At 53.3% G+C, this 25,781-nt stretch overlaps 12 protein-coding genes across 12 annotated transcripts; 4 read left to right on the top strand and 8 right to left on the bottom strand.

Annotated features, from left to right (window-relative positions):
• Positions 1–3,148: 3,148 nt before the first annotated feature.
• V1518DRAFT_418683 (uncharacterized protein) lies at positions 3,149–5,074 on the bottom strand. Its single transcript, XM_066904596.1, has one exon. The coding sequence runs from the start codon at positions 4,979–4,981 to the stop codon at positions 3,518–3,520; it is 1,464 nt and encodes a 487-aa protein (XP_066758728.1). The 5' UTR covers positions 4,982–5,074; the 3' UTR covers positions 3,149–3,517.
• Positions 5,065–6,162, bottom strand: V1518DRAFT_418682 (uncharacterized protein). Its single transcript, XM_066904595.1, has one exon. The coding sequence runs from the start codon at positions 5,996–5,998 to the stop codon at positions 5,285–5,287; it is 714 nt and encodes a 237-aa protein (XP_066758727.1). The 5' UTR covers positions 5,999–6,162; the 3' UTR covers positions 5,065–5,284.
• A 47-nt stretch (positions 6,163–6,209) lies between these two features.
• Positions 6,210–8,289, top strand: V1518DRAFT_418680 (armadillo-type protein). The gene is made up of 4 exons (XM_066904594.1): positions 6,210–6,611; positions 6,663–7,208; positions 7,255–7,375; positions 7,424–8,289. Exons 1-4 carry the CDS (start codon positions 6,297–6,299, stop codon positions 8,170–8,172), a joined length of 1,731 nt encoding a protein of 576 aa, XP_066758726.1. The 5' UTR covers positions 6,210–6,296; the 3' UTR covers positions 8,173–8,289.
• V1518DRAFT_433984 (uncharacterized protein) lies at positions 8,177–9,951 on the bottom strand. Its single transcript, XM_066906238.1, has 2 exons — positions 8,544–9,951; positions 8,177–8,493 (listed from the first exon to the last, which is right to left on the bottom strand). The coding sequence occupies exons 1-2, from the start codon at positions 9,803–9,805 to the stop codon at positions 8,307–8,309; spliced, it is 1,449 nt and encodes a 482-aa protein (XP_066758725.1). The 5' UTR covers positions 9,806–9,951; the 3' UTR covers positions 8,177–8,306.
• Positions 9,952–10,005: 54 nt separating this feature from the next.
• Positions 10,006–11,137, top strand: V1518DRAFT_418676 (Prefoldin subunit-domain-containing protein). The gene is made up of 6 exons (XM_066904593.1): positions 10,006–10,108; positions 10,199–10,315; positions 10,372–10,387; positions 10,439–10,534; positions 10,592–10,693; positions 10,746–11,137. The coding sequence occupies exons 1-6, from the start codon at positions 10,080–10,082 to the stop codon at positions 10,974–10,976; spliced, it is 591 nt and encodes a 196-aa protein (XP_066758724.1). The 5' UTR covers positions 10,006–10,079; the 3' UTR covers positions 10,977–11,137.
• On the bottom strand, positions 10,915–13,163 carry V1518DRAFT_418670 (Alpha/Beta hydrolase protein). Its single transcript, XM_066904592.1, has 12 exons — positions 13,084–13,163; positions 12,863–13,009; positions 12,778–12,810; positions 12,650–12,708; positions 12,517–12,586; positions 12,325–12,459; positions 12,238–12,271; positions 12,094–12,179; positions 11,850–12,038; positions 11,650–11,788; positions 11,480–11,597; positions 10,915–11,428 (listed from the first exon to the last, which is right to left on the bottom strand). Exons 1-12 carry the CDS (start codon positions 13,121–13,123, stop codon positions 11,117–11,119), a joined length of 1,362 nt encoding a protein of 453 aa, XP_066758723.1. The 5' UTR covers positions 13,124–13,163; the 3' UTR covers positions 10,915–11,116.
• V1518DRAFT_418664 (uncharacterized protein) lies at positions 13,164–15,391 on the bottom strand. Its single transcript, XM_066904591.1, has 5 exons — positions 14,546–15,391; positions 14,316–14,495; positions 13,837–14,257; positions 13,563–13,783; positions 13,164–13,504 (listed from the first exon to the last, which is right to left on the bottom strand). The coding sequence occupies exons 1-5, from the start codon at positions 15,090–15,092 to the stop codon at positions 13,371–13,373; spliced, it is 1,503 nt and encodes a 500-aa protein (XP_066758722.1). The 5' UTR covers positions 15,093–15,391; the 3' UTR covers positions 13,164–13,370.
• Positions 15,392–16,145: 754 nt separating this feature from the next.
• On the top strand, positions 16,146–18,219 carry V1518DRAFT_438369 (uncharacterized protein; the record flags this gene model as incomplete). Its single annotated transcript, XM_066906357.1, has 4 exons — positions 16,146–16,189; positions 16,313–16,434; positions 16,490–16,920; positions 16,942–18,219. The coding sequence occupies 4 exons, from the start codon at positions 16,146–16,148 to the stop codon at positions 18,217–18,219; spliced, it is 1,875 nt and encodes a 624-aa protein (XP_066758721.1).
• A 15-nt stretch (positions 18,220–18,234) lies between these two features.
• On the bottom strand, positions 18,235–19,734 carry V1518DRAFT_418659 (programmed cell death protein 2). Its single transcript, XM_066904590.1, has 2 exons — positions 19,441–19,734; positions 18,235–19,376 (listed from the first exon to the last, which is right to left on the bottom strand). The coding sequence occupies exons 1-2, from the start codon at positions 19,588–19,590 to the stop codon at positions 18,303–18,305; spliced, it is 1,224 nt and encodes a 407-aa protein (XP_066758720.1). The 5' UTR covers positions 19,591–19,734; the 3' UTR covers positions 18,235–18,302.
• A 49-nt stretch (positions 19,735–19,783) lies between these two features.
• V1518DRAFT_418655 (UNC-50 family-domain-containing protein) lies at positions 19,784–21,474 on the bottom strand. The gene is made up of 7 exons (XM_066904589.1): positions 21,119–21,474; positions 20,956–21,055; positions 20,577–20,845; positions 20,424–20,522; positions 20,291–20,370; positions 20,186–20,241; positions 19,784–20,134 (listed from the first exon to the last, which is right to left on the bottom strand). Exons 1-7 carry the CDS (start codon positions 21,337–21,339, stop codon positions 20,066–20,068), a joined length of 894 nt encoding a protein of 297 aa, XP_066758719.1. The 5' UTR covers positions 21,340–21,474; the 3' UTR covers positions 19,784–20,065.
• V1518DRAFT_312045 (uncharacterized protein) lies at positions 21,445–23,505 on the top strand. The gene is made up of 3 exons (XM_066901119.1): positions 21,445–21,651; positions 21,716–22,378; positions 22,427–23,505. Exons 1-3 carry the CDS (start codon positions 21,549–21,551, stop codon positions 23,380–23,382), a joined length of 1,722 nt encoding a protein of 573 aa, XP_066758718.1. The 5' UTR covers positions 21,445–21,548; the 3' UTR covers positions 23,383–23,505.
• V1518DRAFT_418648 (ParB/Sulfiredoxin) lies at positions 23,362–24,037 on the bottom strand. Its single transcript, XM_066904588.1, has 2 exons — positions 23,743–24,037; positions 23,362–23,683 (listed from the first exon to the last, which is right to left on the bottom strand). Exons 1-2 carry the CDS (start codon positions 23,949–23,951, stop codon positions 23,521–23,523), a joined length of 372 nt encoding a protein of 123 aa, XP_066758717.1. The 5' UTR covers positions 23,952–24,037; the 3' UTR covers positions 23,362–23,520.
• Positions 24,038–25,781: the final 1,744 nt, after the last annotated feature.

The raw sequence follows: 25,781 nt of genomic DNA, 5'->3' as shown, positions 1-25,781 counted from the left end.
GTCACTCTCCCATACATGAGTGAGAAAGTTATAAACAAAGCGTGCTTGCAGCGTACGCAGCGCTTGGACGCGGCATGTAGGCGAAAAATACACTCTGCTGCGAGGTTGCTTTGACACAGCCACTTGAGACTTGGTATCCCCCCAAACTGAAAGTTAAAATAGACGACGCCGTTGTGGACTGGGAACGTACGTCGGTACAACCACCCCTGAACAGTGCTTCGCCATTGTATACAGAAGGCGGCGGTGTTTCCTTATACGTTTGGAGTTTTAAATCGCTGGAAGACTCTTTGAAGATACTCGTTATTGGCTTTTTGAGAAGATGTCTTTAGGTAGGTAATTATCCTGTCGCGTTGTGCCGAGTGTGCGTTCCTCAGAACTCGCAGTAACTAACTCGCACAGCGTACCACTCTCAATGCACATATCAACACTGTTTATAAAAATGCCCGATATTGCAAACCTCACTCACATAAGTGCGCGCATAATCCCATGAGTCCGCGAAGTTGACTGAGACGGTTAATTCACGGCGAGGCATGGAGCTCAGCAGAGATGCAGATTGTGTCACTCACTATACAGACGGAACGAGGCTGCGCACCGGCGCAGCATGGTTCGTGTGGCGCTGCGCGGATTGTACTTTTTTCAAGATGATATTATTACAAGCGGATGAATGGAGGTGACGATATAAGAACGAAGTAATAAAGGAGGAAGGGACAATCAGATTGTGAAGGTGTGAATTTCTGGGGTCAGAGCGGGTGGAGTGCGTGAGGTCTTGGACGGCATTGTGGCAGGACTTCGCGAGGTTTGCAACACACTATACAGCACTAAAAATTCCAGATATATCGGTTACCGAATGCCTTACAATGTTTGATACTTCATAGATTTCGTGCTGGGGATTGTGTTGTGAACGGCGCATACTTGCTATCTTCGCCGGATATCAGTCGGTCACATACCACCCATGTGAGATCGGAGAGCTATTTTCTTATCTAGTAACGAATGCTGTTAAGTTATTTAAACATATCGAGCAAAGCAAATGAAACTTCCTCTTACAAGAGGAAATTCGCAGATAAATGCATGTGCCACGCGTACTTCCACACCTCTAGAGGCGGTGCACGGTAGAGTCATTTGCATACATCTCGAAATTGCGAACTCTACCTCTGAATCTGGGGCGAATGAGTAAAGGCACCGCGGACTGGGAAGGAGGCTCGCGAGATTCGTTTATAGCCACTACTTTTGCTCGCGATTTCGGAAGCTCTGCTTTGGTATATCTTGTTAACAGACTTGATACGTGGACAAGTTTGTGTGTGCCGGAGAATTGTGTTAACTCAGTCGACCGCACCTATATGCATATACAACACCAATGCCGAGCATGAATCCCAGCATCAATGGCTACCCCGCCGCCTCTCGAACGTATGCTGAAAGAGATGTCTGCCCAAGGACGCTGTTGCATCAATATCGGCAGGAACCGACTGGTTCGACGACGGAGGAAATGGCAGTGGCGTAAGCGTTCAGAGAGCGCGAGCTTGCGTGTTTGAGACAACATCGCGATAAGGCTGCAGTAGAGGCTAGGACTGAAGGCGCAGCAATTACGGGTTTATTTTGGTTCTAAGGTCTGCGGGACCTTGCTGTGTTCTGGATTCATTGAGTTCTCATGGACCGTACTGGTGTCGTGAGACGGACATCTAAACGATGCGTTATTGTAGCTGAAGTCACTATCAATGAGCAATAGTATGGTGAATTTTTATAGCAACTACATATTTGAAAGACATTCGCAGCCCCGAATATATATTGGCAACGGACCCGTCGATATTCGCGATGTACCGTAAATGATCGTGATTGCGTTGCCAGCAAGGCAGACGTATGATATTTAAATATGCGCCACTGATATAGTGCAATCACAATTTCACTGTATTTCACTCATGTAGAGTTCTAACTCCGTTTGTAACAGACGAAATTCGCAGATCTAGAGGCGGTGCATGCGATTGCGTATCATTCATATCTATAATACGTACCCGCCCCTGAGTTTGAGCGCGCATAAAGTACTGCCAGCGTCGTGGCGAAATTTGTTTGTTCACCGCCGCTGCTGTTGTCTTGTACAGACATGGTATGGGATGTTGGCCCAGGTGTGCAACACAAGGCTAACACGTTAGGTATACCGCATTAGTACCCAGCACGAATATGTCGAGCACCACCTTCAACGTCCTCGTCATTTCCGGCCTGGTTTCTATGACCCGTCAACAGCGCATCGAAAAACATGGTTCGCCGGCGTAGATACGTCACCTTTGTGAGGCCACGGCTAGTTTGACGCTGGACAAGGCCGCAATTATAGCAAGGATGCACACCATGTGCGAGTACGAGCGTCAATGAGCGAGACTGAAATCAAGAGTGCATAGAAGGATGAAGAAGCAGGGTCTTGATCATTGTTGCTGGAGGATGCCACTGTGAGGGGAGACTCGGATACATGCTCCGTCCCTCACTCACTCGCTCGGAGACCAGGCTTCGCGTGAACGAGATTCAGATAGCTGGTATTCCTAGTGCAGTCACAGAGGTGAGTCATACGGTATATTTGCATAGCGTTCACAAATCAGAAGCTCTCAAGCTCGCTCACACTATCTGGCAAAATGGCATCTGCTAACCGAGTCCGACGCCCCACCCGGTGAAGTCAGCGGTGAAGTCGGCGGTGAAGTCAGCGGTGACGTCAGCGCGGCTTCGTGAAACTTGAAAAAGTGCGTACATCCGCAGTCTCCCAGCCTCCATACACAGGCACATCATCCGCCGATCCTCCGATCCGCCGATCCCCAATTGCGCGTATTGAGGCAGGTCTTCCGTGTACCGTCCGGAGCCCCCTGCTACTGTTGAGATATCGACCCAGCTTGTTGCGCGACTGAGCCAACTGATTATTTCGTGTATCTTAGTGGGCAAGAGACAGAACGCATTCGCCGATTTCGTGGCGCAATGTGCGAGTTTAGAGCACGCCAAGCACGCATTGCTGCAATTACTGTCCTCGCAATCATTCTAGACGCACACAGGTAGTTCGTCGGCGAATCAGTATTCTTACTAATCTGCACTGACGGTCGAGTCGTCAAGCACATTACTGCAGATAGCGCTAGTAACCGTGGCGGAATTCGCAGATCACGCGAAATCCTTGAAACCGCAAGATGGAGTAGTTTCTTAAAATTTATTCTCCGCGTGTTCGAATCCATAAAACAAATCGTCAAAATCAAATGTATGTCCTTACAAACAAGTGCGCAAGATGGTGCACAATAGTGGTTGTACAGCAGCAAAACAGCGCGAAACATGAAATCCAGCTTCGGTTATGCATCGGCTGACGCACAGATGAGAAAATAAAGTACAAAGAAATAAAAATGCATCAAAACCAAGAATTAGAATGGACAAAAGGTGAGAGGAAAACAGAGGTCATCACAGAACACCGTGAACTAATAAACAAACCGGGTTATTTTGCTCTCCCTTGCGCAAGAAGCCAAACACAACGACTGCGACGATGAGAAGCATTTTATGAGCGCTAAACGTAACGCCGAGAGGCAGCCAGATTGGGGTTCACCATGCCGTTGCCTATTGAGGCGCCGGCGGCGGACTGAGCGTTTTGCATGCCGACGTAGTTTTGCGCGAGCGCGATGCCGATGGGATCTTGACCAGGAGAAGAGAGGCCGCGGGAGACAGAGCAGTCTTTATGAGCGAGCAGCATGGCCTTTAGATTAACGACCTCCTCACGGAGTGCTGTGACTTGCTGGCTGAGGACGTCGTTCTCGTTGGTGTAGTACTCGACGCGGGCCTGCAAGTTCTGGAGCCACTGCTTTTTCCGCTGGCGGCATTTCAGCGCGGCGACACGATTCCGCTCTAGGAAGTTCTTACGCTTTTCCTCGTCAGTCATTTTCTTGGTGTCCATCGACGGGTCGTCGTCCATGTCGTCCTCGTTGTCCGGCCCAGAGAGGTCGCCCGCCGTACTGGCGGCGCCAATGCTAGGCGAGAGGGCGCTGGTGGTCTTTTGCTTTTTGCTTGACGATGCGGGCGCGTCGTCACCCTTGCGGCCGCCGGATTTGCTGCGTGCGGACGAAGACCGCTTCTTGTCGTTCTTTGGCTCTAGTCGCTGTGGCGCGTCGGCCTGCTGTTTGTCTGCTTGCAGCGCTCCGGCTTTGGACGAAACCTCAGCCTGTTGGCCTTGGCTGAGTAAGAAGAGGCCGTTGGCAGCGACGCTTGCCGAGTCCGCCGCGAAGGTCTCGGGTTTCGACCGCGGCGGGGCCGGCACCGGGTTCGTGATCTGCATGCGGAAGGCGGAGCCGCCGCTGCCAGTTGCTGCGGCAGTCACGACAGCGGGTGGAGCGGAAGTGACAGAAACGGAAGGCGGTGGTGGAGGCGGCGGCGCGGACGGGACGGAGGCGGGGACGTGGTGGGACTGCGATGGTGCCGGTTCGATGGGCTGGGGGGTCTGTGGGAACGAGGTTGGCTGGAGGCCGGAGGGAGTGACTGGGGGCATGAGGCCAAACATTGACGCAGTGGGACTCGGGGAGGGGAAAATGGAGCCGCTGCCGCCCGGAGTGAGTCCGGTGCGAATGCCAGACTCGTTGGGGGTAAGACCACTGCGGAGGTGGGAGTCAGCGAAGGCCATCTGGGGGCCCTGGAGTAGCGCAGGGGAGAGCGGGCCCGAGCGCAGGCTGTTAATGCCCCAGAAGCCGGCAGTTGAGCCGGAGGAGAGGATGCTGGGGGATGCCAGCGTGGCGACGGAGGGCAGGACAGGCTTCTGGGCGGAGGGCGAGGGCTCCTTGGAGGCGAAGGATTGCTCAAAGGGGTTGGGCTCAAGATCCAGCTTGGACTTCGAGGGGTGGGGTGCAGAGGCGAGGGCAGCGGGTTGGGGCTGGGCAGCCTGGCCTATGGGGAGGGCGAGGGCGTCGGGGATGGAGGAGGAGCGGGCGTGGAAGGGCGCGGAGACGGGCGCGGCGGCGGCGCTCTGCGCGGCGGGCTCGGACATGGCGAACGCGGACTGAGAATATTAGCAGACGTACATATAGTACACGACACGCAGGAACAGGGCACGTACGGCGGCGCGCGGGGCGGGGCGAGGGCGCGGTAGTCGCGATGGAGGAGGAGCGGAGGCGTGACGGTACGATGACGGAATGGCGATGGCGGCGGTGACGTATATTATACGACGGAGCGGCCGCGGCGCGGGGTTTGTGGCGCAGACGGAGTTGGCCGTGAGATTTATGGCACAAGTACGCAGTGCGGTGCAGTTGTGCCGCAAACGCGCAGCAGCGCCGATGCTGTATTGCTCAGCCTAGGTGTACTTTGCGGTTGGGCTCTGGATGCTCCGCAGCAGAAATGTGAAGATCCGCATCAGCTCCTTGAAGCGCGCCTCCGAGATCGCGGCCCCTGAGTACCGCGCCTCCTCGTAGCCGTCCACGAACTGTCGCGCCAGCTCTGCGTCCATGAGTACGTCCGTCGTCGCCAGGTACGACGCGTAGTCGCGCAGCGCCATGCTCGGCCGCCGCGCCAGCGCGGGGTGCACACTGCGTGCTTTTTCGTCCAGCAGCTTCACGCTCTCCATTAGCACCTCGATGTATGGCACCAACGGGAACTCCACCGCCGCCTGCTTCGGCGGTGGCAGGCCGTCGTGCAGCACAGTGTTCTCGCTCGGCAGCAGCGTCGTCCGGATGATCTTGCACCGCCGCAGCTCCGCCTCGATCACATTAGCGCAACTTTTCGGCAGGTCGTGCCTGCCCGGCACGTATCGTTTCGGGATGTCCGCGAGCAGTACGCGCACGCCGTAGAGACGCACCACGTAGAGTATCAGCAGCACCACCGCGACCACGAAGTACGTCGCGGCCACGATAATCACATTGTACCGCCGCTCTTTTCGCGCTGACTGCGCGATCAAATCCGCCGGCGTTACGATCGCAAAGCCAAACGTAAAGAATATGAGCAGAAACAGACTGCAGCGGTACAGAAACGCCGCCCACTGCGGCGATAGGATCCTGCCGGAGGGTGCCATTATCACGTAGTCGTCTTCACGCCCATGACCGGGGGCGGTCGGTCTCGATGGTAAATATACAGCCCGCCCTAGCTCAGATGCGATTGGGAATCGTCCTGGACTGCCTCTTCGAGCGGCTTCATCGCTCTCCCGCTACATCTCCGGGTAACCGCGACATACTATAGAGTTTTCGCCTATTCAGGCGCTCCGACCTCCTTTAGGCAAGTGGTAAACTGCACCTCGTCCGTACGGCCTCCGCGGTTGTGTCTTTTTGGCTGCTTCGCTGCTGCTTAACGACCGTCATGTTCACCAACACGTCATGAAACTGGCGCCACTGTCCCCCACGAAGCTCCGCAACCTCGTCCGCTCGCCGCTCAGCTCGTCGTCCGCGCCGGCGTCTGAACCTACCCTGGTGCGTCACGCCGCCGGCCCTTCTCCCGAGCCTGAGCATCAACATGACACCGAGCACGGCAACGCGCCTCCAGTGCAGAAAACTTGCACCGACGATACGCTCCCTGCCGCAGACCAGTCAGGATCAGTCGTCGTGCTGAGCACGAACGAAAACCGCAGTGCGGCTGCGGCGGTGCCGGGTGATGCTACTGCCAGTCTGACAACCGAGTTTGAGAACCTCATGGTGAGCGCGTTTCCACCTCTCATTGGTACGTGCACACACTAATTCCCCAAGGACTCGCGAGCCGTGCCAGAAGACGTGCGCCAGAAACTGCGCGGCCTAGATTTCAATCTCAAGCAGAATCTCGTCGAGAACGGCCAGCAACGCGCGGCCTCACCCCCGCTGCCTCCGCCACCCTCTCCCTCGCGAAAGCCACCACAGCCAATATCCACAGACAACCCGCTAAAGCACTCGCCCTCTCGTAAGATATTTTCGCCCAGCATGCCGTGGTCGCCCAAGCGATTCCGGAAACCAAAGACCGACGTGTCCTTGCCGCCGCCGAAACTGAGCGCTGCGGCAGCGTGTACTTCGCCGGCGGAGTATGCGCAGTATGTGTGCGTCGTCAAGGTTACTGACCTTGATGTCGAGCTGGTCCGTGAGCTGCGATTGAATCTTCAGGGAGAGGAGGTCAAGTGGTCGAATTCGTTTTTGCGTTCGAGCGGGATTGATGGCCTCTGTCGGTGTCTTGTCGAGATAATGAAGGTCAAGTTTAGAGAAGAGTCGCACGACATCCTCTTCCGCGAATTACTCACTTGTCTGCGGATATTAAGCAGTCTCGAGGTACTACACCTTCTATACATCGCTTGCAACATATCTGACCTCCCAGCTCGGCCAATTCCACTTCGCCACAGTCGCTCCTGTCATTCTCCCCGCCCTCGCCGACTTTCTGTTCTCCGAGAGCCAACCAGCCTTTTTCGCCGACCGCTCCCTCGTTATCCTCCTCTTCAGTAAGTCCCTTATAGACCTCCCCTATACGCTCCAGTCTGACATCATAGTCTCCTTCATGCGCTCAGCCACCCTTGAATCTCGCGAACGCCGCGCAAAGCTCGTCCTCTCGTACTTTGAAGACCCCATGAAGCCTGCGAGTCAGCTCGGTCCAGACTTTATCGAGATCTCGCATGTGCGGCGCCCGTTCAAGAACTGGTGTCTCGAGTGCGACATCGTCGTCACCGACGCGTTCTGGATCTTTGCACACACAGACGCTACCATTGACATACGCGAGGACTGTGCTTCAGACGAGGTGTTCACCAGTACTGAGGTCAAAGGATCGCCGTCTACAAAGGGACTGATCGTAACCACCGAGTGGGACACAATCGAGTACCTCGGCAATCACATGGAGCTCCTCAACCTCGTGTTATCCTCCTTCAAAACTCCCGCCGACCGCAACAAGCTCCGAGAAAAGCTCGAAATCAGCGGCTTCGACGACCTCATCGGTGATTATCTCCGCACTGCGACCCGTGAGACCTCACAACATCTTCGCGTAAACCTCGAGATTCTTGTCTCCAACTCCGTCGCGGACGGCTGGGACGTGTCTACCATGCGCTACGGCAACCCCGAGCACTCGTCCGACAGCCGTCTGAATAAAAGTTCCACCAGACTCATTCCGCTGTCCTCTTCCTCCCGGGAACACTCGGAAATGCTACCTCCTGTGCCGGTCATAAACCTTGGCACGCTGATTTCGGAGGAGCTATTTAGTTTGCCGGACTTTGACCTCGTCGGACTGAACCAGTCCGCGCCAGAGTGAGTTAGTTTGTAAATACAGTACATACATACCCTAAGGATACGTCTCTATTCGCCCGGAGCTGTAGCTATTCGTATATACAATTATTATTCACACTGTCGTAGCCGTCTCCATTATATACAGAAACTATCTACAATCTATGATACCAACGCCCGTGCATCAACAACGAGCTGCTTGCGCAGCTGTTCAAACTCTTCAAATTGTTCCTCCGAGAGCGTGGTGTCTGAAATCAAGAACAGACCGCCATAACGAAAATCTGTCATGCCGATAATGGTCATATACAATTGCGAGCGTTTTTGTTCAATCCTCAAGCCCGAAATCGGCCTGTTGACGTCAGCACGTTGCGCATCAAGGACGGAGAAAGAGATACTTACACGGCGCGCTCGAGTAATGCCCAATCAAGTTCATCCTCGCACATCTTCCATACGCCACCCCACTTTCCAATCAACGAATTATCCGCCTTGAGGTATGTGATATGGTTTAGTAGCAGTTCAACTAAAACCACCCGCACGACGATTTGTGGCGGCACCCAACCCGGGAGTATCCCGACCGCTTTTGCGAGGTTAACCAATTCGGCTTGCGAACACTGCGGTAACGTGCTTCGAAACACCGCCTGCGTGGCTGAGATGGTTGACGTATCCTCCCCATCCACCTCATCCGCGTCCGCGATAGGGTACATTTTCCGAAACACCTCCCGCGCGGCGGCAATACGTTGCTCCCACGCCTTGACACACACCTCCTTCATCGCCTTCGAAAGCACCAACGACGCCCCAAACCGAGGCAACACCCACCGCGCGACCGCCGTATTCAAGCCAGGCACGAGTCCACATGCCACAGGAAACACGTAACCGGGGGATAGCGCTCGGCGCAGATGTTGGAATTCCGTGCGCGTAATTTCACTTGCATCCGGGATATACACGTCGAGTCCCTCGTTGACGACCGCAGCGGATTGCGTTGTTGGTTGGTTCTGTCGTGACTCTTGTTGCGCAAGGTGCAGCGCAGTGGTGAGGTTCATTGCAATTTTGTTGGACTTGTTGTTGTACAAGTCGCTTGCGTAGATGGAGGACACGATCGTGCTGAACACGCCAGAGGGCAAATTCACGCGCGCCGCAACGGCGCGAGCAAGATGAAATATCTTCCAGTAGAATATGCAGAGTTCCATATAGTACCTTGGTACGTAAAGCACCTTTGCAATGCCGGTGTGCGCAGTTAAGGTCGGCATGCGATACAGCGCATCTACTCGCGACAGTCCACCCTCGGCTGCCTGAAGCGCAACTTGATCCGTATTGACCACCCAATGCTGCCAATTCACCAATGGAAAGAGTCTCTTTTCTTTTGTCCCCCGCTCACTTAGTAGCTGCGCAAGCGCAAGTGATTGTCCCGAGCTCGACGACGGAGACGCATAAAAGCCCAGCGCGCTGCGGTCGGGCACTGGCAGATTTGTATTGACTCCGGGGTATCGTGCGGAGGGGAATTGCTTGGGCAGCGGGATTGTGACGCCCTTGATCGGGAGATCGTCGATTATGGCGGGGGCTCGCGCGGTCGCGAATCCCCGACGGGGTGTGAGGCGGAGGCGCTGGAGGAAGGGTAGAAGTCCTCGCGCGAACGAGGTGGTTGTGGTCAGTGTCGGTGCCATCGTGGCATGGAACTTGTGCTCGACGACGGCAGAATAGCGCAGGGCACCTCTTTAGCAGCGGCTAACTCATATGCTTAATGGGTATTGCGCGTGGGACGTGGTCGACTCCGGCCCGGGATACAGTTAGTTGTATCTGGGGTTGTGATCTCACGGGCGTCATAGTTCCCAAAAAAATATAGCGATCACGAACATGCACAACACGACCCTACTTCGCGTACTCGATCAACTCCATACTCCAGTCACACCTCCCTGTCACCACCCCACCGACTCAACAATGGCCTCAGCACTGGAACCAGGCGATCCGTACGTCCACCACCCATCTCCATCACCTTTTCCATAGGTCGCATATGTGTTGCTTGACTGGTTGTGCGGACCGCTAACCCATTGCGACAGTGGATACGTGAACCCCCGAGGAATTCCACAGGCACCGTTCATAGAAACAGTCGAGGACTATGTACGGAGTCGGGATCAAGTCGAATCGATTCTGCAGTCGTTCCAGGAGATGCTAAGGTTCGTCCACACCACTTCCAACCTCCATCGTGACAGTCCTAACGCACCTGATGCAGCAAATACAAGTACATGGTACGTTCCGATCTCTCTGTTTATTATTAGGTCATGCTCACAAATATTCAGGAAATGAGCACACTCCGTCGCGCTGCTGGTCTTCGTGAGAAGATCCCGGATATTCAAAAGACGCTCGACAGCGTACTCTTCCTCGACTCAAAACGGGTACGCTGCTCTCTTCGACCGGTACCTCACCTTCAATGCAAGTTAACCACGGGACAGAATTCCGAGGACAACAAGATCACCACGACATATGAGCTAAACGATACACTCTTCGCCAAAGCGAACATCGTCGCGTCCGATACAGTTTACCTATGGCTCGGTGTACGTCTCTCCCCCGCCTCCTTGACCACTCACTCATACTAACAAATCCCAGGCCAACGTGATGTTGGAGTACCCCATGGAAGAAGCCACTGATCTACTCAACTCCAAACTCAAGTCCGCCAAGGAGTCCCTTCTGACGTGCGACGAAGACCTCGAGTTCCTTCGGGAAAACATCACCACCGTCGAGGTCAATACTGCACGCGTTTACAACTGGGACGTGCAGAAACGCCGGGAACAGCGCGAGGCAGAAGCTGCGGCCGCACCGGCAGGCAAGCGAAAGTAATAATGAAGCTTCATAGATAATACGTATGACAAACACAAGAACAAAGCTATTAAGCTGTCATGATCTAGCCAATGCTATTTCAAGCAACAGCAAAGCAAAGAGGGTCAAAATATCAGTATATACGCTTAAAAAGCACACGTCTATTCCGTGTCATTCTCAAGGAGCTTGAAAAGCTCGCCCAGCACGCGCGCGGGATTTACGGTTAACCCGTTATGCAGAAACTCGCTCGTCACCCACTGCCGACACCCACGAATCTGCTCTGCGCACGCAACCGACAGATCCAGGTCTACGTAGATGTCGTTATAATACGACACAGCGGCCACACGTGCGGTGGTCTGATTCAGCGTAGAGATGTCGTAAAGCTTTGGCCAGTCGGTTTTCGTGGCTAGCAACTCCGCGGCGCCCTTCATTGCGCGTAGTTCCGCGTAGTCATCGAACATCGACTTATAGATCTGCAGACTGAATTAGCGTGCATAAATCATCATTAGAGTGCAATTAAGTACCATCTCGCCAGTAAAATAGATCGGCGTACTGTCGTCTTCTAAAGCAGACACATGACCCCAATTGAAATACTGGGCAAATGTAGGACGTAGCCGTTCTGCTGACCAGTTGCTCGCTTCTCTGCATCAATTAGCATCACTTAGAATATCAATAGATAGCTGACAGTATGTACCCTTGGCAGTAGATCGCTTCGTGAATGCACGCGTACAGAATATTCGAATCGAAGCCTTGCGCGTTCTCAATACGACTCCGAGTGTTGTAGGTAATCTCTCCAAACATATCTATATCAAACGAGGCTTTCTGAACCAGCTCTTTCGAATACGCTTCGATCAGTAATCATTATACGGCAGAAGTTGGGCAAATGCAACTCACGATGAACCGAATCCAGCCCCTGATGCCGCCCGAAATCCAAGCCGAGCTGCTGAAACCTCTCAACCGAAAGCACGCCACCGTTAGGCAATACAACGACATTTAATGCGAGATGTGCCAGGATTTTGCGAACTTTTTGCACATCTTGTGGGAACTTTTTGTAGTACGCTTTGTTTCGCTTGATCACGCGTTCTGCGGTATGATTAGAAGGTTCTTTTGTTTATCAGAGAACGACAGCAGTGCGTACGGTATAAAGCGGTGTAGACGGCGTCGGGGTTGTCGACGAGAGGAGGCACACCGCCTGTGATTAAAACATCCTTCAGGCTTGCAGGACTAGTTGCCAGTGAATTAGTCGCAATCATCATACACCGCCACTTCAGCCAAAACTTACAAAAATGACAAATATGTAATCGAGCAAAAGCCGCCTATTCAGATAGGTTAGAAGTATCCGAAACCGAAATCACGACATGGATTATACCGAAAGATTGTCCAAGCAACGACCACCGCTTGTCCTGCGCGTCCTTGACCAAAATTTTACGGATCTCCTCGCAGTCTCGAACAATGCTATCGGCCCTGAACAAAGAAATATACTCTGCCTTAGCTTTATCCGTTTCTATGTTCTCCCATGTTAGTTCACCTTGCAACAGAACACACGGGCATTGGTCCAAACCCTTTAGCTTTAGCGTGGAGTAAGATATCGGTGTGCTGTAACCTGTCCCTCGCTGATCCAAATATAAAATCTGTTCAATTGTTAGTCGAAATTGTGCCTATCGGCATGCGAAATATTGATCTGTGGTTAGTACCTGAAATCCTCGGTCAAGCAGCTCCTTCGTCCGTCCAGACTTGGATAACGGCGGCTCGCCTAATTACAACACACAAGATACATCAGCATATATTATCGTCGTGTGATCCCTCAAATAAACCAACATACATTCAAACCCAGGTCCGCCCTGCAGATATACAACTACAGCACGTTAGTATCGAGGGTCGGAGAAAGAATATAAGCGAACACATACTGAACGGGCGCGTGCACGTCTCTGGATCACCAGTGTCGGCCTCCTCGTACGGCACAACCCGACGCGCAAATATATTCAACGTCTCCGCGCTCACGAGACTGCTGTAGTTGAGCGGGACCTTGAACACGTACTCGAATATTCGTAGGCCTGTGGAGTTGGCATATCGCCGCATCGGTTAGCTAAGCAGACACCACACTTGCAAAATGCACCACAGAACGCACCTTGGACCTGGTAAGAGTCAACGATTTCGAAAACCGCCATGGCTACTGGAGAAAGAGGGCGGTGAGGGAGCAAGATGTTGTATTAGTCGTCGCATGCGGCGACATTAGCGCTGCGAGGGGTTTAGAGTTTTGAAACAAAACTCAATTGCGCGCTTGCGCTGAATCTGAGCTAGCCGTATTAAGCTTAGCACAGGGCCCGCGACAACGCCCGACCGCTTCGCTTCTCTATCTTCTACGCATATTATACGTAAATTGATGGCCTCGTGCTAATCCTACAGCGCAACTCCTCACTTGTACAGCGTGCTACCCAGCAGCCCGAACGCGGCAGCGGCAGCAGCGGCGGCAGCTGCGTTTGGCTGTCTTGACTGCTTCGCGCGCCACACGATCTCCGCCGCGACAGGTGGATCCAAGTTCCTGTACTCTGAGACGGTAGACTGCGTTAGCACATAGCAAAACAGATCTCAAAAACAACGGCTTACCGTCAAACCGTGCAGTGGCGTTATCTGCAAGCTTCTCAAATACCTGCATCGACACCTGCGACCTGTCTTGTAGGTCATTCGTGAGCACGGCGACAGTGCTGACGCCTTCAAGGATCGTCTGGCGGATGATGGCTGACATGTTTACGCGCGGCGACATGTCCACAATGTCGACTTTCAAACCGCGGTCTTTAAATGCCTTCTCAACAAAGTAGACAAAATTCCTACAGTCATGTCAGTACTATTGCGTGTTCGAGAACGCACCGCGTCGACATACCGATCTAGTCTCTCAATCACGAGAATTTGAATATCGGGAATATCATCCACGCGGCGACGCGGGAAGGGCCAATCTTCGCCCGCAGGTGAAGCATTCCGTCTAAGTGGTGACCGCTCACGATATAGTCTATCGCTTCGCCCTCGCGAGGGCGAGTTATCTCGACGATCAAAGTCTCCTCGACCTCTGTTCTGCTCGCCATCGTCTTGCCGGGTGAGATACCCGCCGTATGATCCACCCTGCTGTTGCTGTTGCTGCCGTAAATTCTGGTTTGGAAACCGGTTGTTGAGCCTGTTGCTACCTCGTCGCTCCGGAGATGCGCTTCGCCGTTGCTGCTGTTGCTGCTGCTGCGGTCGCCCTTGATTGTTGTCAAACTGGCGACCTTTGTCCTTCTTTGCTCCCTGCGGCTTAGACACCTCAAGATCTGACACATGAAGTCGTTAGAGCATAAGCGGAACTGCATCTTCACGCGATAGACTTACGCATTTTTCGGCCTTGGATGGATGTGCCCTGCACAGCCTCGATAGCCCTGCTGCAATCATCTGCGTTGTTGTACTGGACAAATCCATAAGCCTGCTTGATAGAAATCTGTGCCAGTCGGCCAAAGCCGTGAAATATCTTGAACAGATGGCGCTTGTTGAGATTATCCGTCGGCAGGTTTCCTAGGTCGAGTTAACGGGCAGCGCAACTAGAAGCGTCGCGGATTTCATACCTATGAATAGACGTGATCCTGGCTCAAATCGCTCCCACTCGTTCCTCTGGACATTAACGCCCTCGTCTTTGATGTACTGCTCGTATTCAGCTTCCTCGTCAGGCGTGTAAGGGGTTGACAAGTCGGCGAGCGTGAATGAGTTGCCTTGGCGACGGCGGTTCTGGAATCCATGAGACTGCGGAGGCAGTGGAACAGATGGAGTGGGTCGTTCCCCGGAAGACTCTGAGGAAAGCGAGCTTCCGCTATCACTTTGAGCTTCGTCCACGAAGAACAGCTTGCTGTCATTGGCATCTTCTGATGCTGGTACTAGAGCAGCTGGCCCGGTGGGGATTGATACGGAGGCTGTTGGATCATAAGTTGCCACTCCAGTGTTGAGCTTGTTGGTATCGATTCCAGTTGGAGGAGGAGGAGGGGCTGTCAATCCAGTCATTAGACCGAGAATTGATTCAATGCTCATGGCTGGCACGGCAGGTTGTTGTGGCGACGGCTGTGAGGCCGCCGACTCGTCTGGTGGGGGAGCGTCGGGCTTGGGAACTGGATCAGCCATACTAAGTGACGGCAAAGACTGTGATTGATCGATGGGTGGGTCTTGACTGGAATATGTCAAGAACGACAGGTTGCGACGCGGGTGGGTGGATCTGCTGCTTGTTTGTCCTCGGTTTAACGTCGATATACGAGTTGGCAATGGGGCACAATGATAGATCAGGATGGGGACTGGCTGGTGTGATGTATCGGCGACAAGGCAGGATGCCTTGAGGGGTGTGTTATGGCAGAAGCAGTGCGCAGGGTCGGGTATAGCGAGAGATGGTCAAAGGACTCACCAGGAGCAGACACCGAAGAGACGCGATTTGGCTTGTAGTGAGTCCGCTGACAAGGGTGTTGTATTTAAAGTCCCGTGATAAGTCAGGGTCTCAACCTTAAAATCTAAAATCCATCGCGAGAAAAGATCGCGGCTCCTCTAGTGCAAACCATGACCACTGAACACGAACCACTACTACTGCTACGACGGACACGATATGCAGCGGAATAGCTGGTGACCACGAATTTAAGCATGAGGTTATTTGTTACGAAGCGGCTAGTGGTAAGTGGCTGTCGTGCTGTTCTGCGGAAATCTTCCGGGGATGTTTTGCTAAGCAACGGCGTTGCACCTAGGTCGCTCGTCTCGCGAGTCCAGTGCCACTGGCCTACCGGCATTTCACATCATGCGAACCAAGATTGATGGCGAATCCACGATCGCCTAAAGGTCCTGGCGGCAACAAGGGCCCTGCTCGAGTATCTGGCCCAATGGTTGAATTTGGCGACTACAAGCCCTCGGAGAAGAAATCGAATTTTCCAGCACGGGCGAATCCGCGAAGCGGCAACAGCAAAGGAGTCTTTCCTTCTAGAGAGCAAAACAGGTTTGCGCCTGGACCGCCCGGACAAAACCGACCAGGACAATCTGGCGTTACGCCTCCACAGCAGAGCACAGGTGGCGGGGACGTCTGGAATCGCCAAGGATCTGAAGCGTTCAAATTTGATGCCGCAGACGAGTCAGATGGCATGAAGCCTAAAGGGAAGAAGTGGAACGACAAGCGAAAACCCGACAAAGGCAAGAACCCCTATGACCGGGACCGAAATTCAAAGAAGGACGATTACAGCCGTCAGGTATCCTCGGTGCCACGTAAAGTTCGTGATGACTTCTTTTTGCCGCTAAGAGGTACGACCGCTTACACTGTTTTAGAAATTCTCTAAGCCGGCATACGTGGCACCGGTGGTAGCGGAGCCCAGGCCAATTATTTTACCGCGGTTTATCTCGATTTCGAATCTGGCCAGATTACTTAACGTGCGACAGCAGAGCTTGGTTAGGACTATGAGTAAAATGGGATTTGAAGCTCTTTCTTTTGATCACAGTGCGTCGTCTCTCGTTTATGTATTGCTTGTCAAGCACTAACCACTGCCCAACAGTTTTGGACTACGAGACATCCTGCTTGATCGCCATGGAATATGACTTTGAGCCGAAGAGCGGCCAGGTTCGCGACGTCTTCCCGGATCCCTCACCCGCCAGCATGGATGGTGTTCCGAACCGACCTGCGTTTGTAACCATCATGGGCCACGTCGACCACGGGAAGACCACAATCCTAGATTACTTGCGGAAGTCGTCCATCGCGGCCTCGGAACATGGAGGAATTACACAGCATATAGGCGCCTTCTCGGTAAGCTTGTCATCCGGCAAGCAGATTACCTTTCTGGACACGCCAGGTCACGCCGCGTTCCTGAAGATGCGTCAGCGTGGTGCGAATATTACCGATATTGTGGTTCTCGTTGTTGCGGCAGATGATTCCGTTATGCCGCAGACTATCGAGGCTATCGACCATGCCCGCAAAGCGAAAGTCCCGGTTATTGTCGCCATCAACAAGATTGACAAGCCAAACGCGGACGTCGACAAAGTACACCAGGACCTTGCCAGACACGACATTTTCGTCGAAGGTTACGGTGGTGATGTGCAGGCCGTGCCGGTCTCTGGTCTTACCGGATATGGCATCGACAACTTGGAAGAAGCAATTCTGACGCTCGCAGAGATTTTGGATATCAAAGCTGATGCGACAGGAAAAGTCGAGGGCTGGGTCATCGAGTCCAAGAAATCCAAAGGCCGCGGAAATGTGGCTACAATGCTAGTCCGCCGTGGCACAGTGAAGCCCGGCGCATTTTTGGTCGCCGGCACGACATACTGCAAAGTGCGCAGCATTCGTGACGATCTTGGCAAGAATGTCAAATCTGCGTCTCCGGGACATCCGATTGAGATTGATGGATGGAAAGAGCTGCCCGAAGCCGGAGACGAGGTTTTGACAGTCGACAGTGAACAGCACGCAAAGTCCGTCAGCGACTACCGCACCGAACGACAGGAGGAAGAGAGGACTATTCAAGGTCTCGAAGGAATTAACGAGCGCCGTCGCGCCGACAGAGAGGCGCATACTGCAGCTAGTGAGAAGGAGAAGTCAGAAACCGGCAGCTCGCGTGTTGCAGTTGGTCAAAAGGAGTTTTTGATCGACGTGAACACGGATAGCATGAAGTACAAGAATTTCGTCCTGAAAGCAGATGTCAAGGGCTCTCTGGAGGCAATCGAAGATATGATTAGCGCGATTGGAAATGATACCGTCAAGGGCCGCATCCTTGCCTCGGAAACTGCTATTGGTCCCCCCACCGAATCTGATATCATGCTTGCAAGCGTATCAGAAGCCGACATTGTCTGCTTCAACGTGAAACCTCCAAAGGAGATTTCGCAGCTTGCCGAGGCCCAGAATGTGAAGATCTTGACACACACTATTATCTACCATCTTCTGGAAGAAGTTAAAGACCGCGTGTCTGAGCTTCTGGAGCCCGTTGTTGTCAAGACCGTTTTGGGCGAAGCCGCGATCCGGTCTATCTTCGAAATCACCTTGAAGACATCCACACTCCGTGTAGCGGGATGTAGAGTATCCAGCGGCGCCGCCAAGCGCAACCTGCCCGTGAGAGTGATGCGCAACGGCAACGAGGTGTTTGAAGGCACTCTGGATACCCTGAAACAGGGCAAGTTCGATGCCTCGGAAATCGCCAAGGGTGCGGAATGCGGGCTGACGTTCAAGAACTGGGATTCGTTCAAGGAGGGCGATGTCGTTCAGTTTTATGAGCAGACGACGGAGATGCCGGAGTTGTGAGCTGCAGCACTTGCATGCTTGTATAAATATCGTATAATTTTGTACATACGTCAACATACAAAACTTTAGATATCTGCTGGTTTCTATTCCCACTGAACGCCAACCCACTCTTCCAAGTACCCGACCTTGTTCTTATCCAGCTCGGGTATGCAATCGTCCAGACACGTCGCCACGAGAATTGTGCCCCACTCCATGCCCTCCGCCATATTCATCCCGCTGTTCGACTCGAGGACTTCAATCGCAAGCGGCATCAACTGGAACTCAAATACCCGGGGGCCTCCACAACCTGGGCACGGTGGGAAATTCGTCGGACCCCCAGACCCGGCCGTGCCAAGCAATGCTTTTCCAACGGCGTCTTCTTTTGAGTAGAGCAACGGCACGCCTTTGCGGTCATATCGCACCACCTGATCTGGGTTCTGCGAGACCACGTCCGCAAATCTCTGGAACGCCTTGTCGATGGTGCTAGTGCTTTCCGGCAGTGCAGACCAGTCGTCGCCGCCGGCGTCGTTACTTCCTGACGCTCCGGTCGTGTCTTGTAGAATCTCAAACCGCTGGTTAATTTCGGGCTCGGTGTTGGAAAGATACTCATTCTCCACGTATAAGAAATAGGATTTATACGCCACACCGGCTAGGTGGAGCGGCCAGGGTTCGTATGGCACATTTGATGACTTCGCTCGAACTGTTTTGATCGAGACTTTCTCGAGACCGCTGGCAACTTCCGACATCGGCTCGTCGGCGGATAATTCTGCTGCTGGCTTCGGCGTAGCTGTAGAGCCGAACATCGCCGAGCTATCCCCAAACCCGCCCCCAAACAGCTCACCACCAAGATCAAATCCACTCGGTGCAGTCGCTGCCTTTGCCTTTGCCGCAGCAGCTGCTGTCTGCTCAGCTTTCTTCCGCTTCTTCTCCTCAGCCAGATGCTGCTTCATCGCGACCGCCTCCATTTTCGTCTCGTCTCGTAAAATTCCTCGAATCGCGCAGACCGAGCCGTTTTTCCGTCGGCATTTCGCGTTCATGCATGCAAACAGATAGATAACGCGCTCGTAGAGCGTGCCTTCCAGGGCAGCGTAGGCTTGTAGCAGCATCGCCATGACTTCTTTGCAGGACTTGCATTTCGCGAACGCTGCTGATGGCGGCGAATCTGGATGTAGCCAGATCTTGTCCACAATCGAATAAGCGTACATCCGCTGAATTGTGATATAACAGGGTGAGAACACTTACAGGTCGTCCGCCTATTCGGGTATCCAGTGCTGTAGCGCTGCCATCCGCAGGCTCGTCCACGCTTCCAAGCAGCACCGGTGTGGTACCGCTCGACGGGTCACCATCAATCGACATGTCAGAATCGGTCTCATAGTCTTGGTCGTCTGACATTTTGTCACCGTTTGAGAGAGAACTGCAGCTAATTGTGAAGTCGGTCTAGAGGTCTCACACCAGTGCCGCGGCGAGATTTTTTTCAGGGGTCAGAAACAGACAAACCTTAAACTCCCAAAGGACCTCGATGGGACACGCCCATCCAAATCCTCCAAAGTCATCAAGGCAACCATGCACCAGGCACAAACTAATCTTCTTTGCCCAGTCGTGGATTTCAGTCGTTTCTCATTCTTTCCCCCTGTCGTTCAAGGGTCATACACAAAATTCTACATATGAAGATTATATAATCACTATGCCTTCACACGGTGCATTATTAAAACCCTGTCCCCAACGCCTTAATAACGTAACTTTGCTCTGCATCTATCGCATACACGATCCCGAGATGGCCTTAATCGATTCATTCCCATAAGAGCAAGGAATATTATGTCGCATAGAACACGATTTCGCTTGTGTCCTGAAGTCGTTATTATTACAATCAACCAAAATAGAACTTGATTGCGTGTGCCGAGATGTTGAAGCCAAACAGGCTGACGAGGTATAATACCTGCGCTCTATTAGCTCAAATTCCCCTGCTTCTTCGCGAACGGTAACACACAAATACCACTGGGATGGGGAACAGAATGTATTCCGTGTGTTCGATTAGGGGTAGTGCTATAATGTTGTTAGCTTGCGGTGATGTGCAATTAAGTCGGATACTTACAGCTGAATCCTAGATATGTGATAATGACGTAGTATGTAAATGCGCCCAGGTAAAGCGAGTTACCCAGGAATAAAGAAAACCTGGATGCCAGTTAGCGCTAATCCATGGATGAACGAACACAGACAGAGCTCACCAGTTGTTCTTCAGAATGATGGGTAGCATCACAAACTGAAGCACGTACAAGCAAAACCATATGATAAGAAATGAGTTGCAATGCACATCGAAGCAATACCTGCCGACAATTGTCAACAAGACGTCTCATCTCGCCAATCACTGTAGAACTCACGCCCACTCGATATTTGTATCCTGCTGCGTCATGCTCATAACACCACGCCCCATCCGCTGCCGTAAGAACCGATTCACGCAGAACCACGACAGCGTTGCAAGGACGCTACCCACTAGTAAAAAGTCGACCAATACCATGTCGAACATGAGCCGGACGATTGGAAAGAACCCCGGCGAGTATGCAACGCCCCATGCGATCGCTGAGAGTATTAAAAAGCCTGAAAGCACAAGCACAAACGATGGGTCATCGCGGGCCCAGGTATCCTTCGTCTCTATGGCTGTGGGTTAGTGGGTTCAATTGACAATGGGAGGGTTCAGCTCGTACGTTTCTGGCGATTTGTTAGCATAGTGCATATATCACAGAATGGAAAGGAACATACTCTATAGTACATTTGTCTGTAAACCTTTTTGGGCGAGATAAAGAGGTAGCATATCTCCCATATCGCAGTCTCAAAGTCGAGGGTAGGCGGCTTCAGCAGCCTTGACGAATTGTTAGCAAGATAAGCCCACTAACAACCAGTCCGTTTTCCGGCCCGCTCTCACCTTCGCAAGACAATTGGAATCCTCGCCAGCGACCAATTTGTGTAAGATATACTTGCGCTCTGATTAAACCGCTGACGCCGCCGGGAGGACGGTATGGATGACGTAGGTGACGGTGGTGATGTGAAGTCGTTCTCGGAATTCTCGGTTACTGGCAGAATAGACATACCAGGCCCACTGTCGTGGAGCGGCGAAAGTGTCCGTCGGATCGATGCCAGCGACATGAGTGAGCGGGCGGTTAGTGGCGGCGATGGGTGTGTGGTGATCGAGCAGGCTGGGCGATGATGGGGTGGGGTGTGATAGCCAGCTTGCGAACTGGCGATGGCGCAGGGCTTCGTGGCGGGTGTAATCCAGTGCCAACCAACACCAAATCACCAGCCTCTTCACGCTGCTGCACGAAGCTGCTACGCCTGTCAAGACTCGGCGAATAGCAATGGTTAAAGAGGAAATCGAAGAGCTGCAGAAAATGCAGATCATGACAGACTGGGTCCAATCGCACGGCGGCTGCTGCTCCCCAAGCCTCGAATTCAAGATCTGTATGTAGCAGCAGTGTGATCACCTAAGGGCTTCAATTATCTGCGAGTCACGCTAATTTCTCAGCAAAGGATACAGGATCCACAGCATATGCAAAGTCAGAAATTGCAGTCGGCGGCGAAATCAAGTCCTCGCGGCTGCTGGCGTGCCCGATCTCGTTGGTCATCGACTACCCCAAAGCAGCGTCACTGATCTGGGGATCAGTCGAAGAATGTCCATTCGCAGAGCAGCCCGAGGTCGCGATTCGACTCTTTTTGTGCAGGGAGAGGATACTTGGTAACGAGAGTGTGTGGGCTCCGTATATCAACATCCTCCCGACATCATTCGACACGCCGTTGTACTTCACGGACGCTGAGCTGGCACTTCTTGCGGGAACGAACATCTACGGTGACGTCGACCTACGCCGGGCAGCATGGGAGGAAGAATGGAAAAATGCGGTCTCGTTTGTACCAAATTCAGCCATGATTCCAGCGAAGCTTTACACATGGGAATTATATCTCTGGGCATGCACTGTCTTGTCCTCCCGCTCATTTCCATCGAAGCTGGTGCTCAAGACTGAAGGTCTGTCGTATCCGGTCTTGGTTCCTCTTGTCGATTCATTGAACCATCGGCCATTAACCCCAGTGTACTGGGGTGACTTGGATAACACGTTTTCCATATATGCTGCGCAAACAATTGAAGCCGGCCATGAGGTTTTCAACAACTACGGGCCCAAGGGCAACGAAGAACGTATGTACGAGATTTGTACTATATGCGCGCTATAGCTAACAGGTACAGTGCTCATGGGCTATGGATTTTGCCTCGAGGACAACAAATTTGACGTCGTCTCCCTAAAAATCCGGCGCACAGCACTCGCGCCAGATAAAGAATCCCTGCTCGAAGCCATGGGGATTACAAACGACGTGTTCTATCTCTCCGACACCGAACCTCTTCCGGAGAACCTGCTGAACATGTTCCGCGTGCAATTTGCAAACGAACCGGAGATAGAGATCATGCGGCACAGTTTATACGACTCGTCACGGCTGCAGTCGACGACGCGATGCGACATTAGCGCGCTTGGACGGTTGAATATTGCGATTAGCATGAAGATATCACAGCACAAAGCGCCGAGGAGAGCGCCAACCACGCGGCGCGAGAAGAGTATCTTTTATTATGTTACAAGACAGCTTGAGATATTACGGACTACGCAGAGGGTAATTTACGAGACGTTATATAGCTTAGTGAAGCCCGCCGACGTACAGGTCAACGAATCAGGCGAACTGGTAAAGGATATCCACCGCTACATGAACACAGTCGGCTTCAGTCTCGCAAGCGTACTTGCCGATGCACGATTCGAACCATTCATTACTAGCATAGACTCCGTCTTCGGCTCCTCGGACGCCGTCGACCTTCGTGAAAGCGACGCGGAGGACCAAATTCTTGTCCTCTTCGTAGCCCACCTTCTCCTTACTACGCTCGACGTTTCATCGCCCTGCAGTGCATGGCTTACGACGATGAAAAGCCGGTACAACATCGACGGATTCGATATGGACAGCGACTTGTTTGAGGACTTTGAGAACATGCGCGAGCAGATTATTCCGCCCCTTGCAGAGCACAACGCGGAGGTGTTTGCGATGGAGAAGTGGACATCCCGAGTGCTTGCGTGGGCTGCGACGGTGGTAGATTCCGAGGGCGTCGTTGTTAGTGTAGACACGGAGAGCACTCCGGAGTATTGGATCGTGACTACATTATAAATTGGTCGAATACAAAGACGTTTACAATATTACCCACGCATGACAATCGTTACAGCAGTCTGATATACAAAAACCCGCCCCACCAATGCGCCGAGAAAATTAACAGCAAGATGCGTATGGTTATGCTAATGAGATGACCTAGGCCGATGCCACGGGCTCCCCGGGCCGTTCCTTGAACATCTCTTCTAAACTACCGCCGACGTACAAGGACAACATTTTCTCCGTAACCGGCACAATCTTGCACTTCACGGTCTTCTTTCCGGTCCGCTCATATGCCTGGAATCTATGGCATCCGCCGAATCTGCGGTACATGTCAGTACTGCAGCGATGAGAAGATAGGACGAGACAAGCAGCACATACCCAAAATACCAATCTTTCCCATTCTTGCGTACACGGAGCACATCAATTGGCGGTAGTCCGTCATCAATAGCCTCTGGATCAGTATGCGCGAGCGTCTCGATCATGCGCGAGATCTTTTCCTCATCGAGAACTGGAACGATTGGTCGGCGGATCTGGTCGATCGGCAGGAAGGAGATGCGGTTCATGCCGCCCGTCTGAATAGAAGACATAATAGCAAAAATGTAACGATATGGCTGGGTATGTGAGGATGCTGGTCTGCGAATGGCGCAGTGGTGTTCTCTTATAGACGCGCCTCGCGTTGGTTGCGGGCTGGCGGTGTCGTCATATTACGTTGGCCAAAGGCCAGAAGCGGCGGCGAGCCCTAACCCGGTGCTGCTTACACGCGCTTTCAGTCCGCTCTACGACGCTGGTTGCGGACAGTTGCGGACAGTGGTCTCGTGCAGACGCACCGAGACACGGCCACTTTCCACCTATTCTTGCAGCAGAGTAGTTGGTGCATGCTGATCGTTTGTCTGATTTCACGAGCCGAGTAGATGGGTATAGTGCCCTGGCAATTGTTAGACAGCAACTCGCGTCGATCGACCAGCGAGATTTAACGTTTCAGGGGTTCATTTCGTTCGTCGGTCATGTCTGCGAAACTCCCAGCTTCGCAGGCCTCATGGCCGCTTCGACGCCCGGCGCACACCGTCATCACCGCCGAAGCGCGCCGACGCTCGCGAGCAGCCTGGTTGGTGTTTACTATCAGCACGCTCCTTCACGTCGTGTGGCGTATACACCGTCGAACTTGAAACTCGTGAATAATGTCGTGCTAATCGCATGTGTTGAAGATGATACGCGACGCGCACTCTCAGCTTCTAGTTCTAGAACCCGAAGCTCGCTGCGCGTTGGTTTGCGACCTGCAGCGACGAACGCACACTGAGGTGCCAAGTGCTACAGCTCGAAAGTACGACCATCTGGAGAACTACATGGCCAGTGTGGATTTTCAAGTTTTTCGATTAAGTCGGTCGGCGTGCAAGCAGGAAGGCCTCCAACGAGGTAGCAGACATGTGCACTGGCACATCAGGGGCAGGAGCGCGACGGCGATGAGACGATGAGCGCAAGCCACGGTGGAGGTTGGAAACGATGTCCAGAAGAGGTTTTGCAAGTGGTAACCCATAATCTCACTAATTGCTGAGAGGAACTGATAAGTGCTATCATGTGGACATTGGATGAAAATAAAGTGCTAGATTCTAGAGATAGGTCTCGTCGCGTGAGGTGCGCGCATCGCTACGATGTGGTCGCCGTTTGCAAATACTGTGTGCTAATGAGCAGTTTACTCAGCACGGGCAGGGCAGGGCAGGGCAAGGTGGAGCGGCGCGCGCGGGCGGCGGCGGCGGCGGCGGCGATGGTTGAGAGCCGAGAGAGGAACGTAAGCGACCGCGCTGCAAGCCAGGCGCGTTGCCGTCACTCGCACTCAAACAAGTTGGAGATAGGACGTGCAGCGCTGGCGGAGAGCGCGCGAGACCTGGGATCAGACTGCCAGATCGGGCCAGTGTCGCGCAGTGCGGCTTGTGATTGATGATGACACGCGCCCTGATGCGATGAGATAAACTCCCGAGACGCACCTCGGACTCGCACCGCCGCTGGCCGCTGCTGCCTCAGGCGGCCCCGGCAGACCGCAGCCCGCGCGGGCCGTTGGGGCCCTGCGGGTGCACGCTGTGCGCTTGTCACTGGCCAGTGGTCCACCGTCCACCCTCGCGCGCTCGATCCAGAGGGCACCTGGATGGGGGCCTCAGCGGGTAAACGGTGAGGCCTGGCTTTGGCCACTTCGTTTGCGCCGGTGATATTGCGCACGGAGCAGACCGCGCGGAGAGAACCTTGTCTGCTAAGCCGCAGGGCATTACTTGCTATCGCCGCTCGTGGCGCCGCGATTACTGTTACCGGCGCCCAAGGCACACCTCAGGCCACTTTCTGAATTAACGCCGGCTGCCGGATGACATCACGTAAAATATTTTTCCCGGGCGTCTGGAGTTTGTCCGGTTCCTCGTTCCGCATCGACG

This window comes from Limtongia smithiae (genome assembly GCF_038497785.1).
Source record: "Limtongia smithiae strain NRRL Y-17922 unplaced genomic scaffold V1518scaffold_8, whole genome shotgun sequence".
Lineage (NCBI taxonomy): Eukaryota > Fungi > Ascomycota > Lipomycetes > Lipomycetales > Lipomycetaceae > Limtongia > Limtongia smithiae.
Note: the sequence above shows the minus strand (reverse complement) of the source record. Positions and strands in the feature narration are given on the sequence as shown.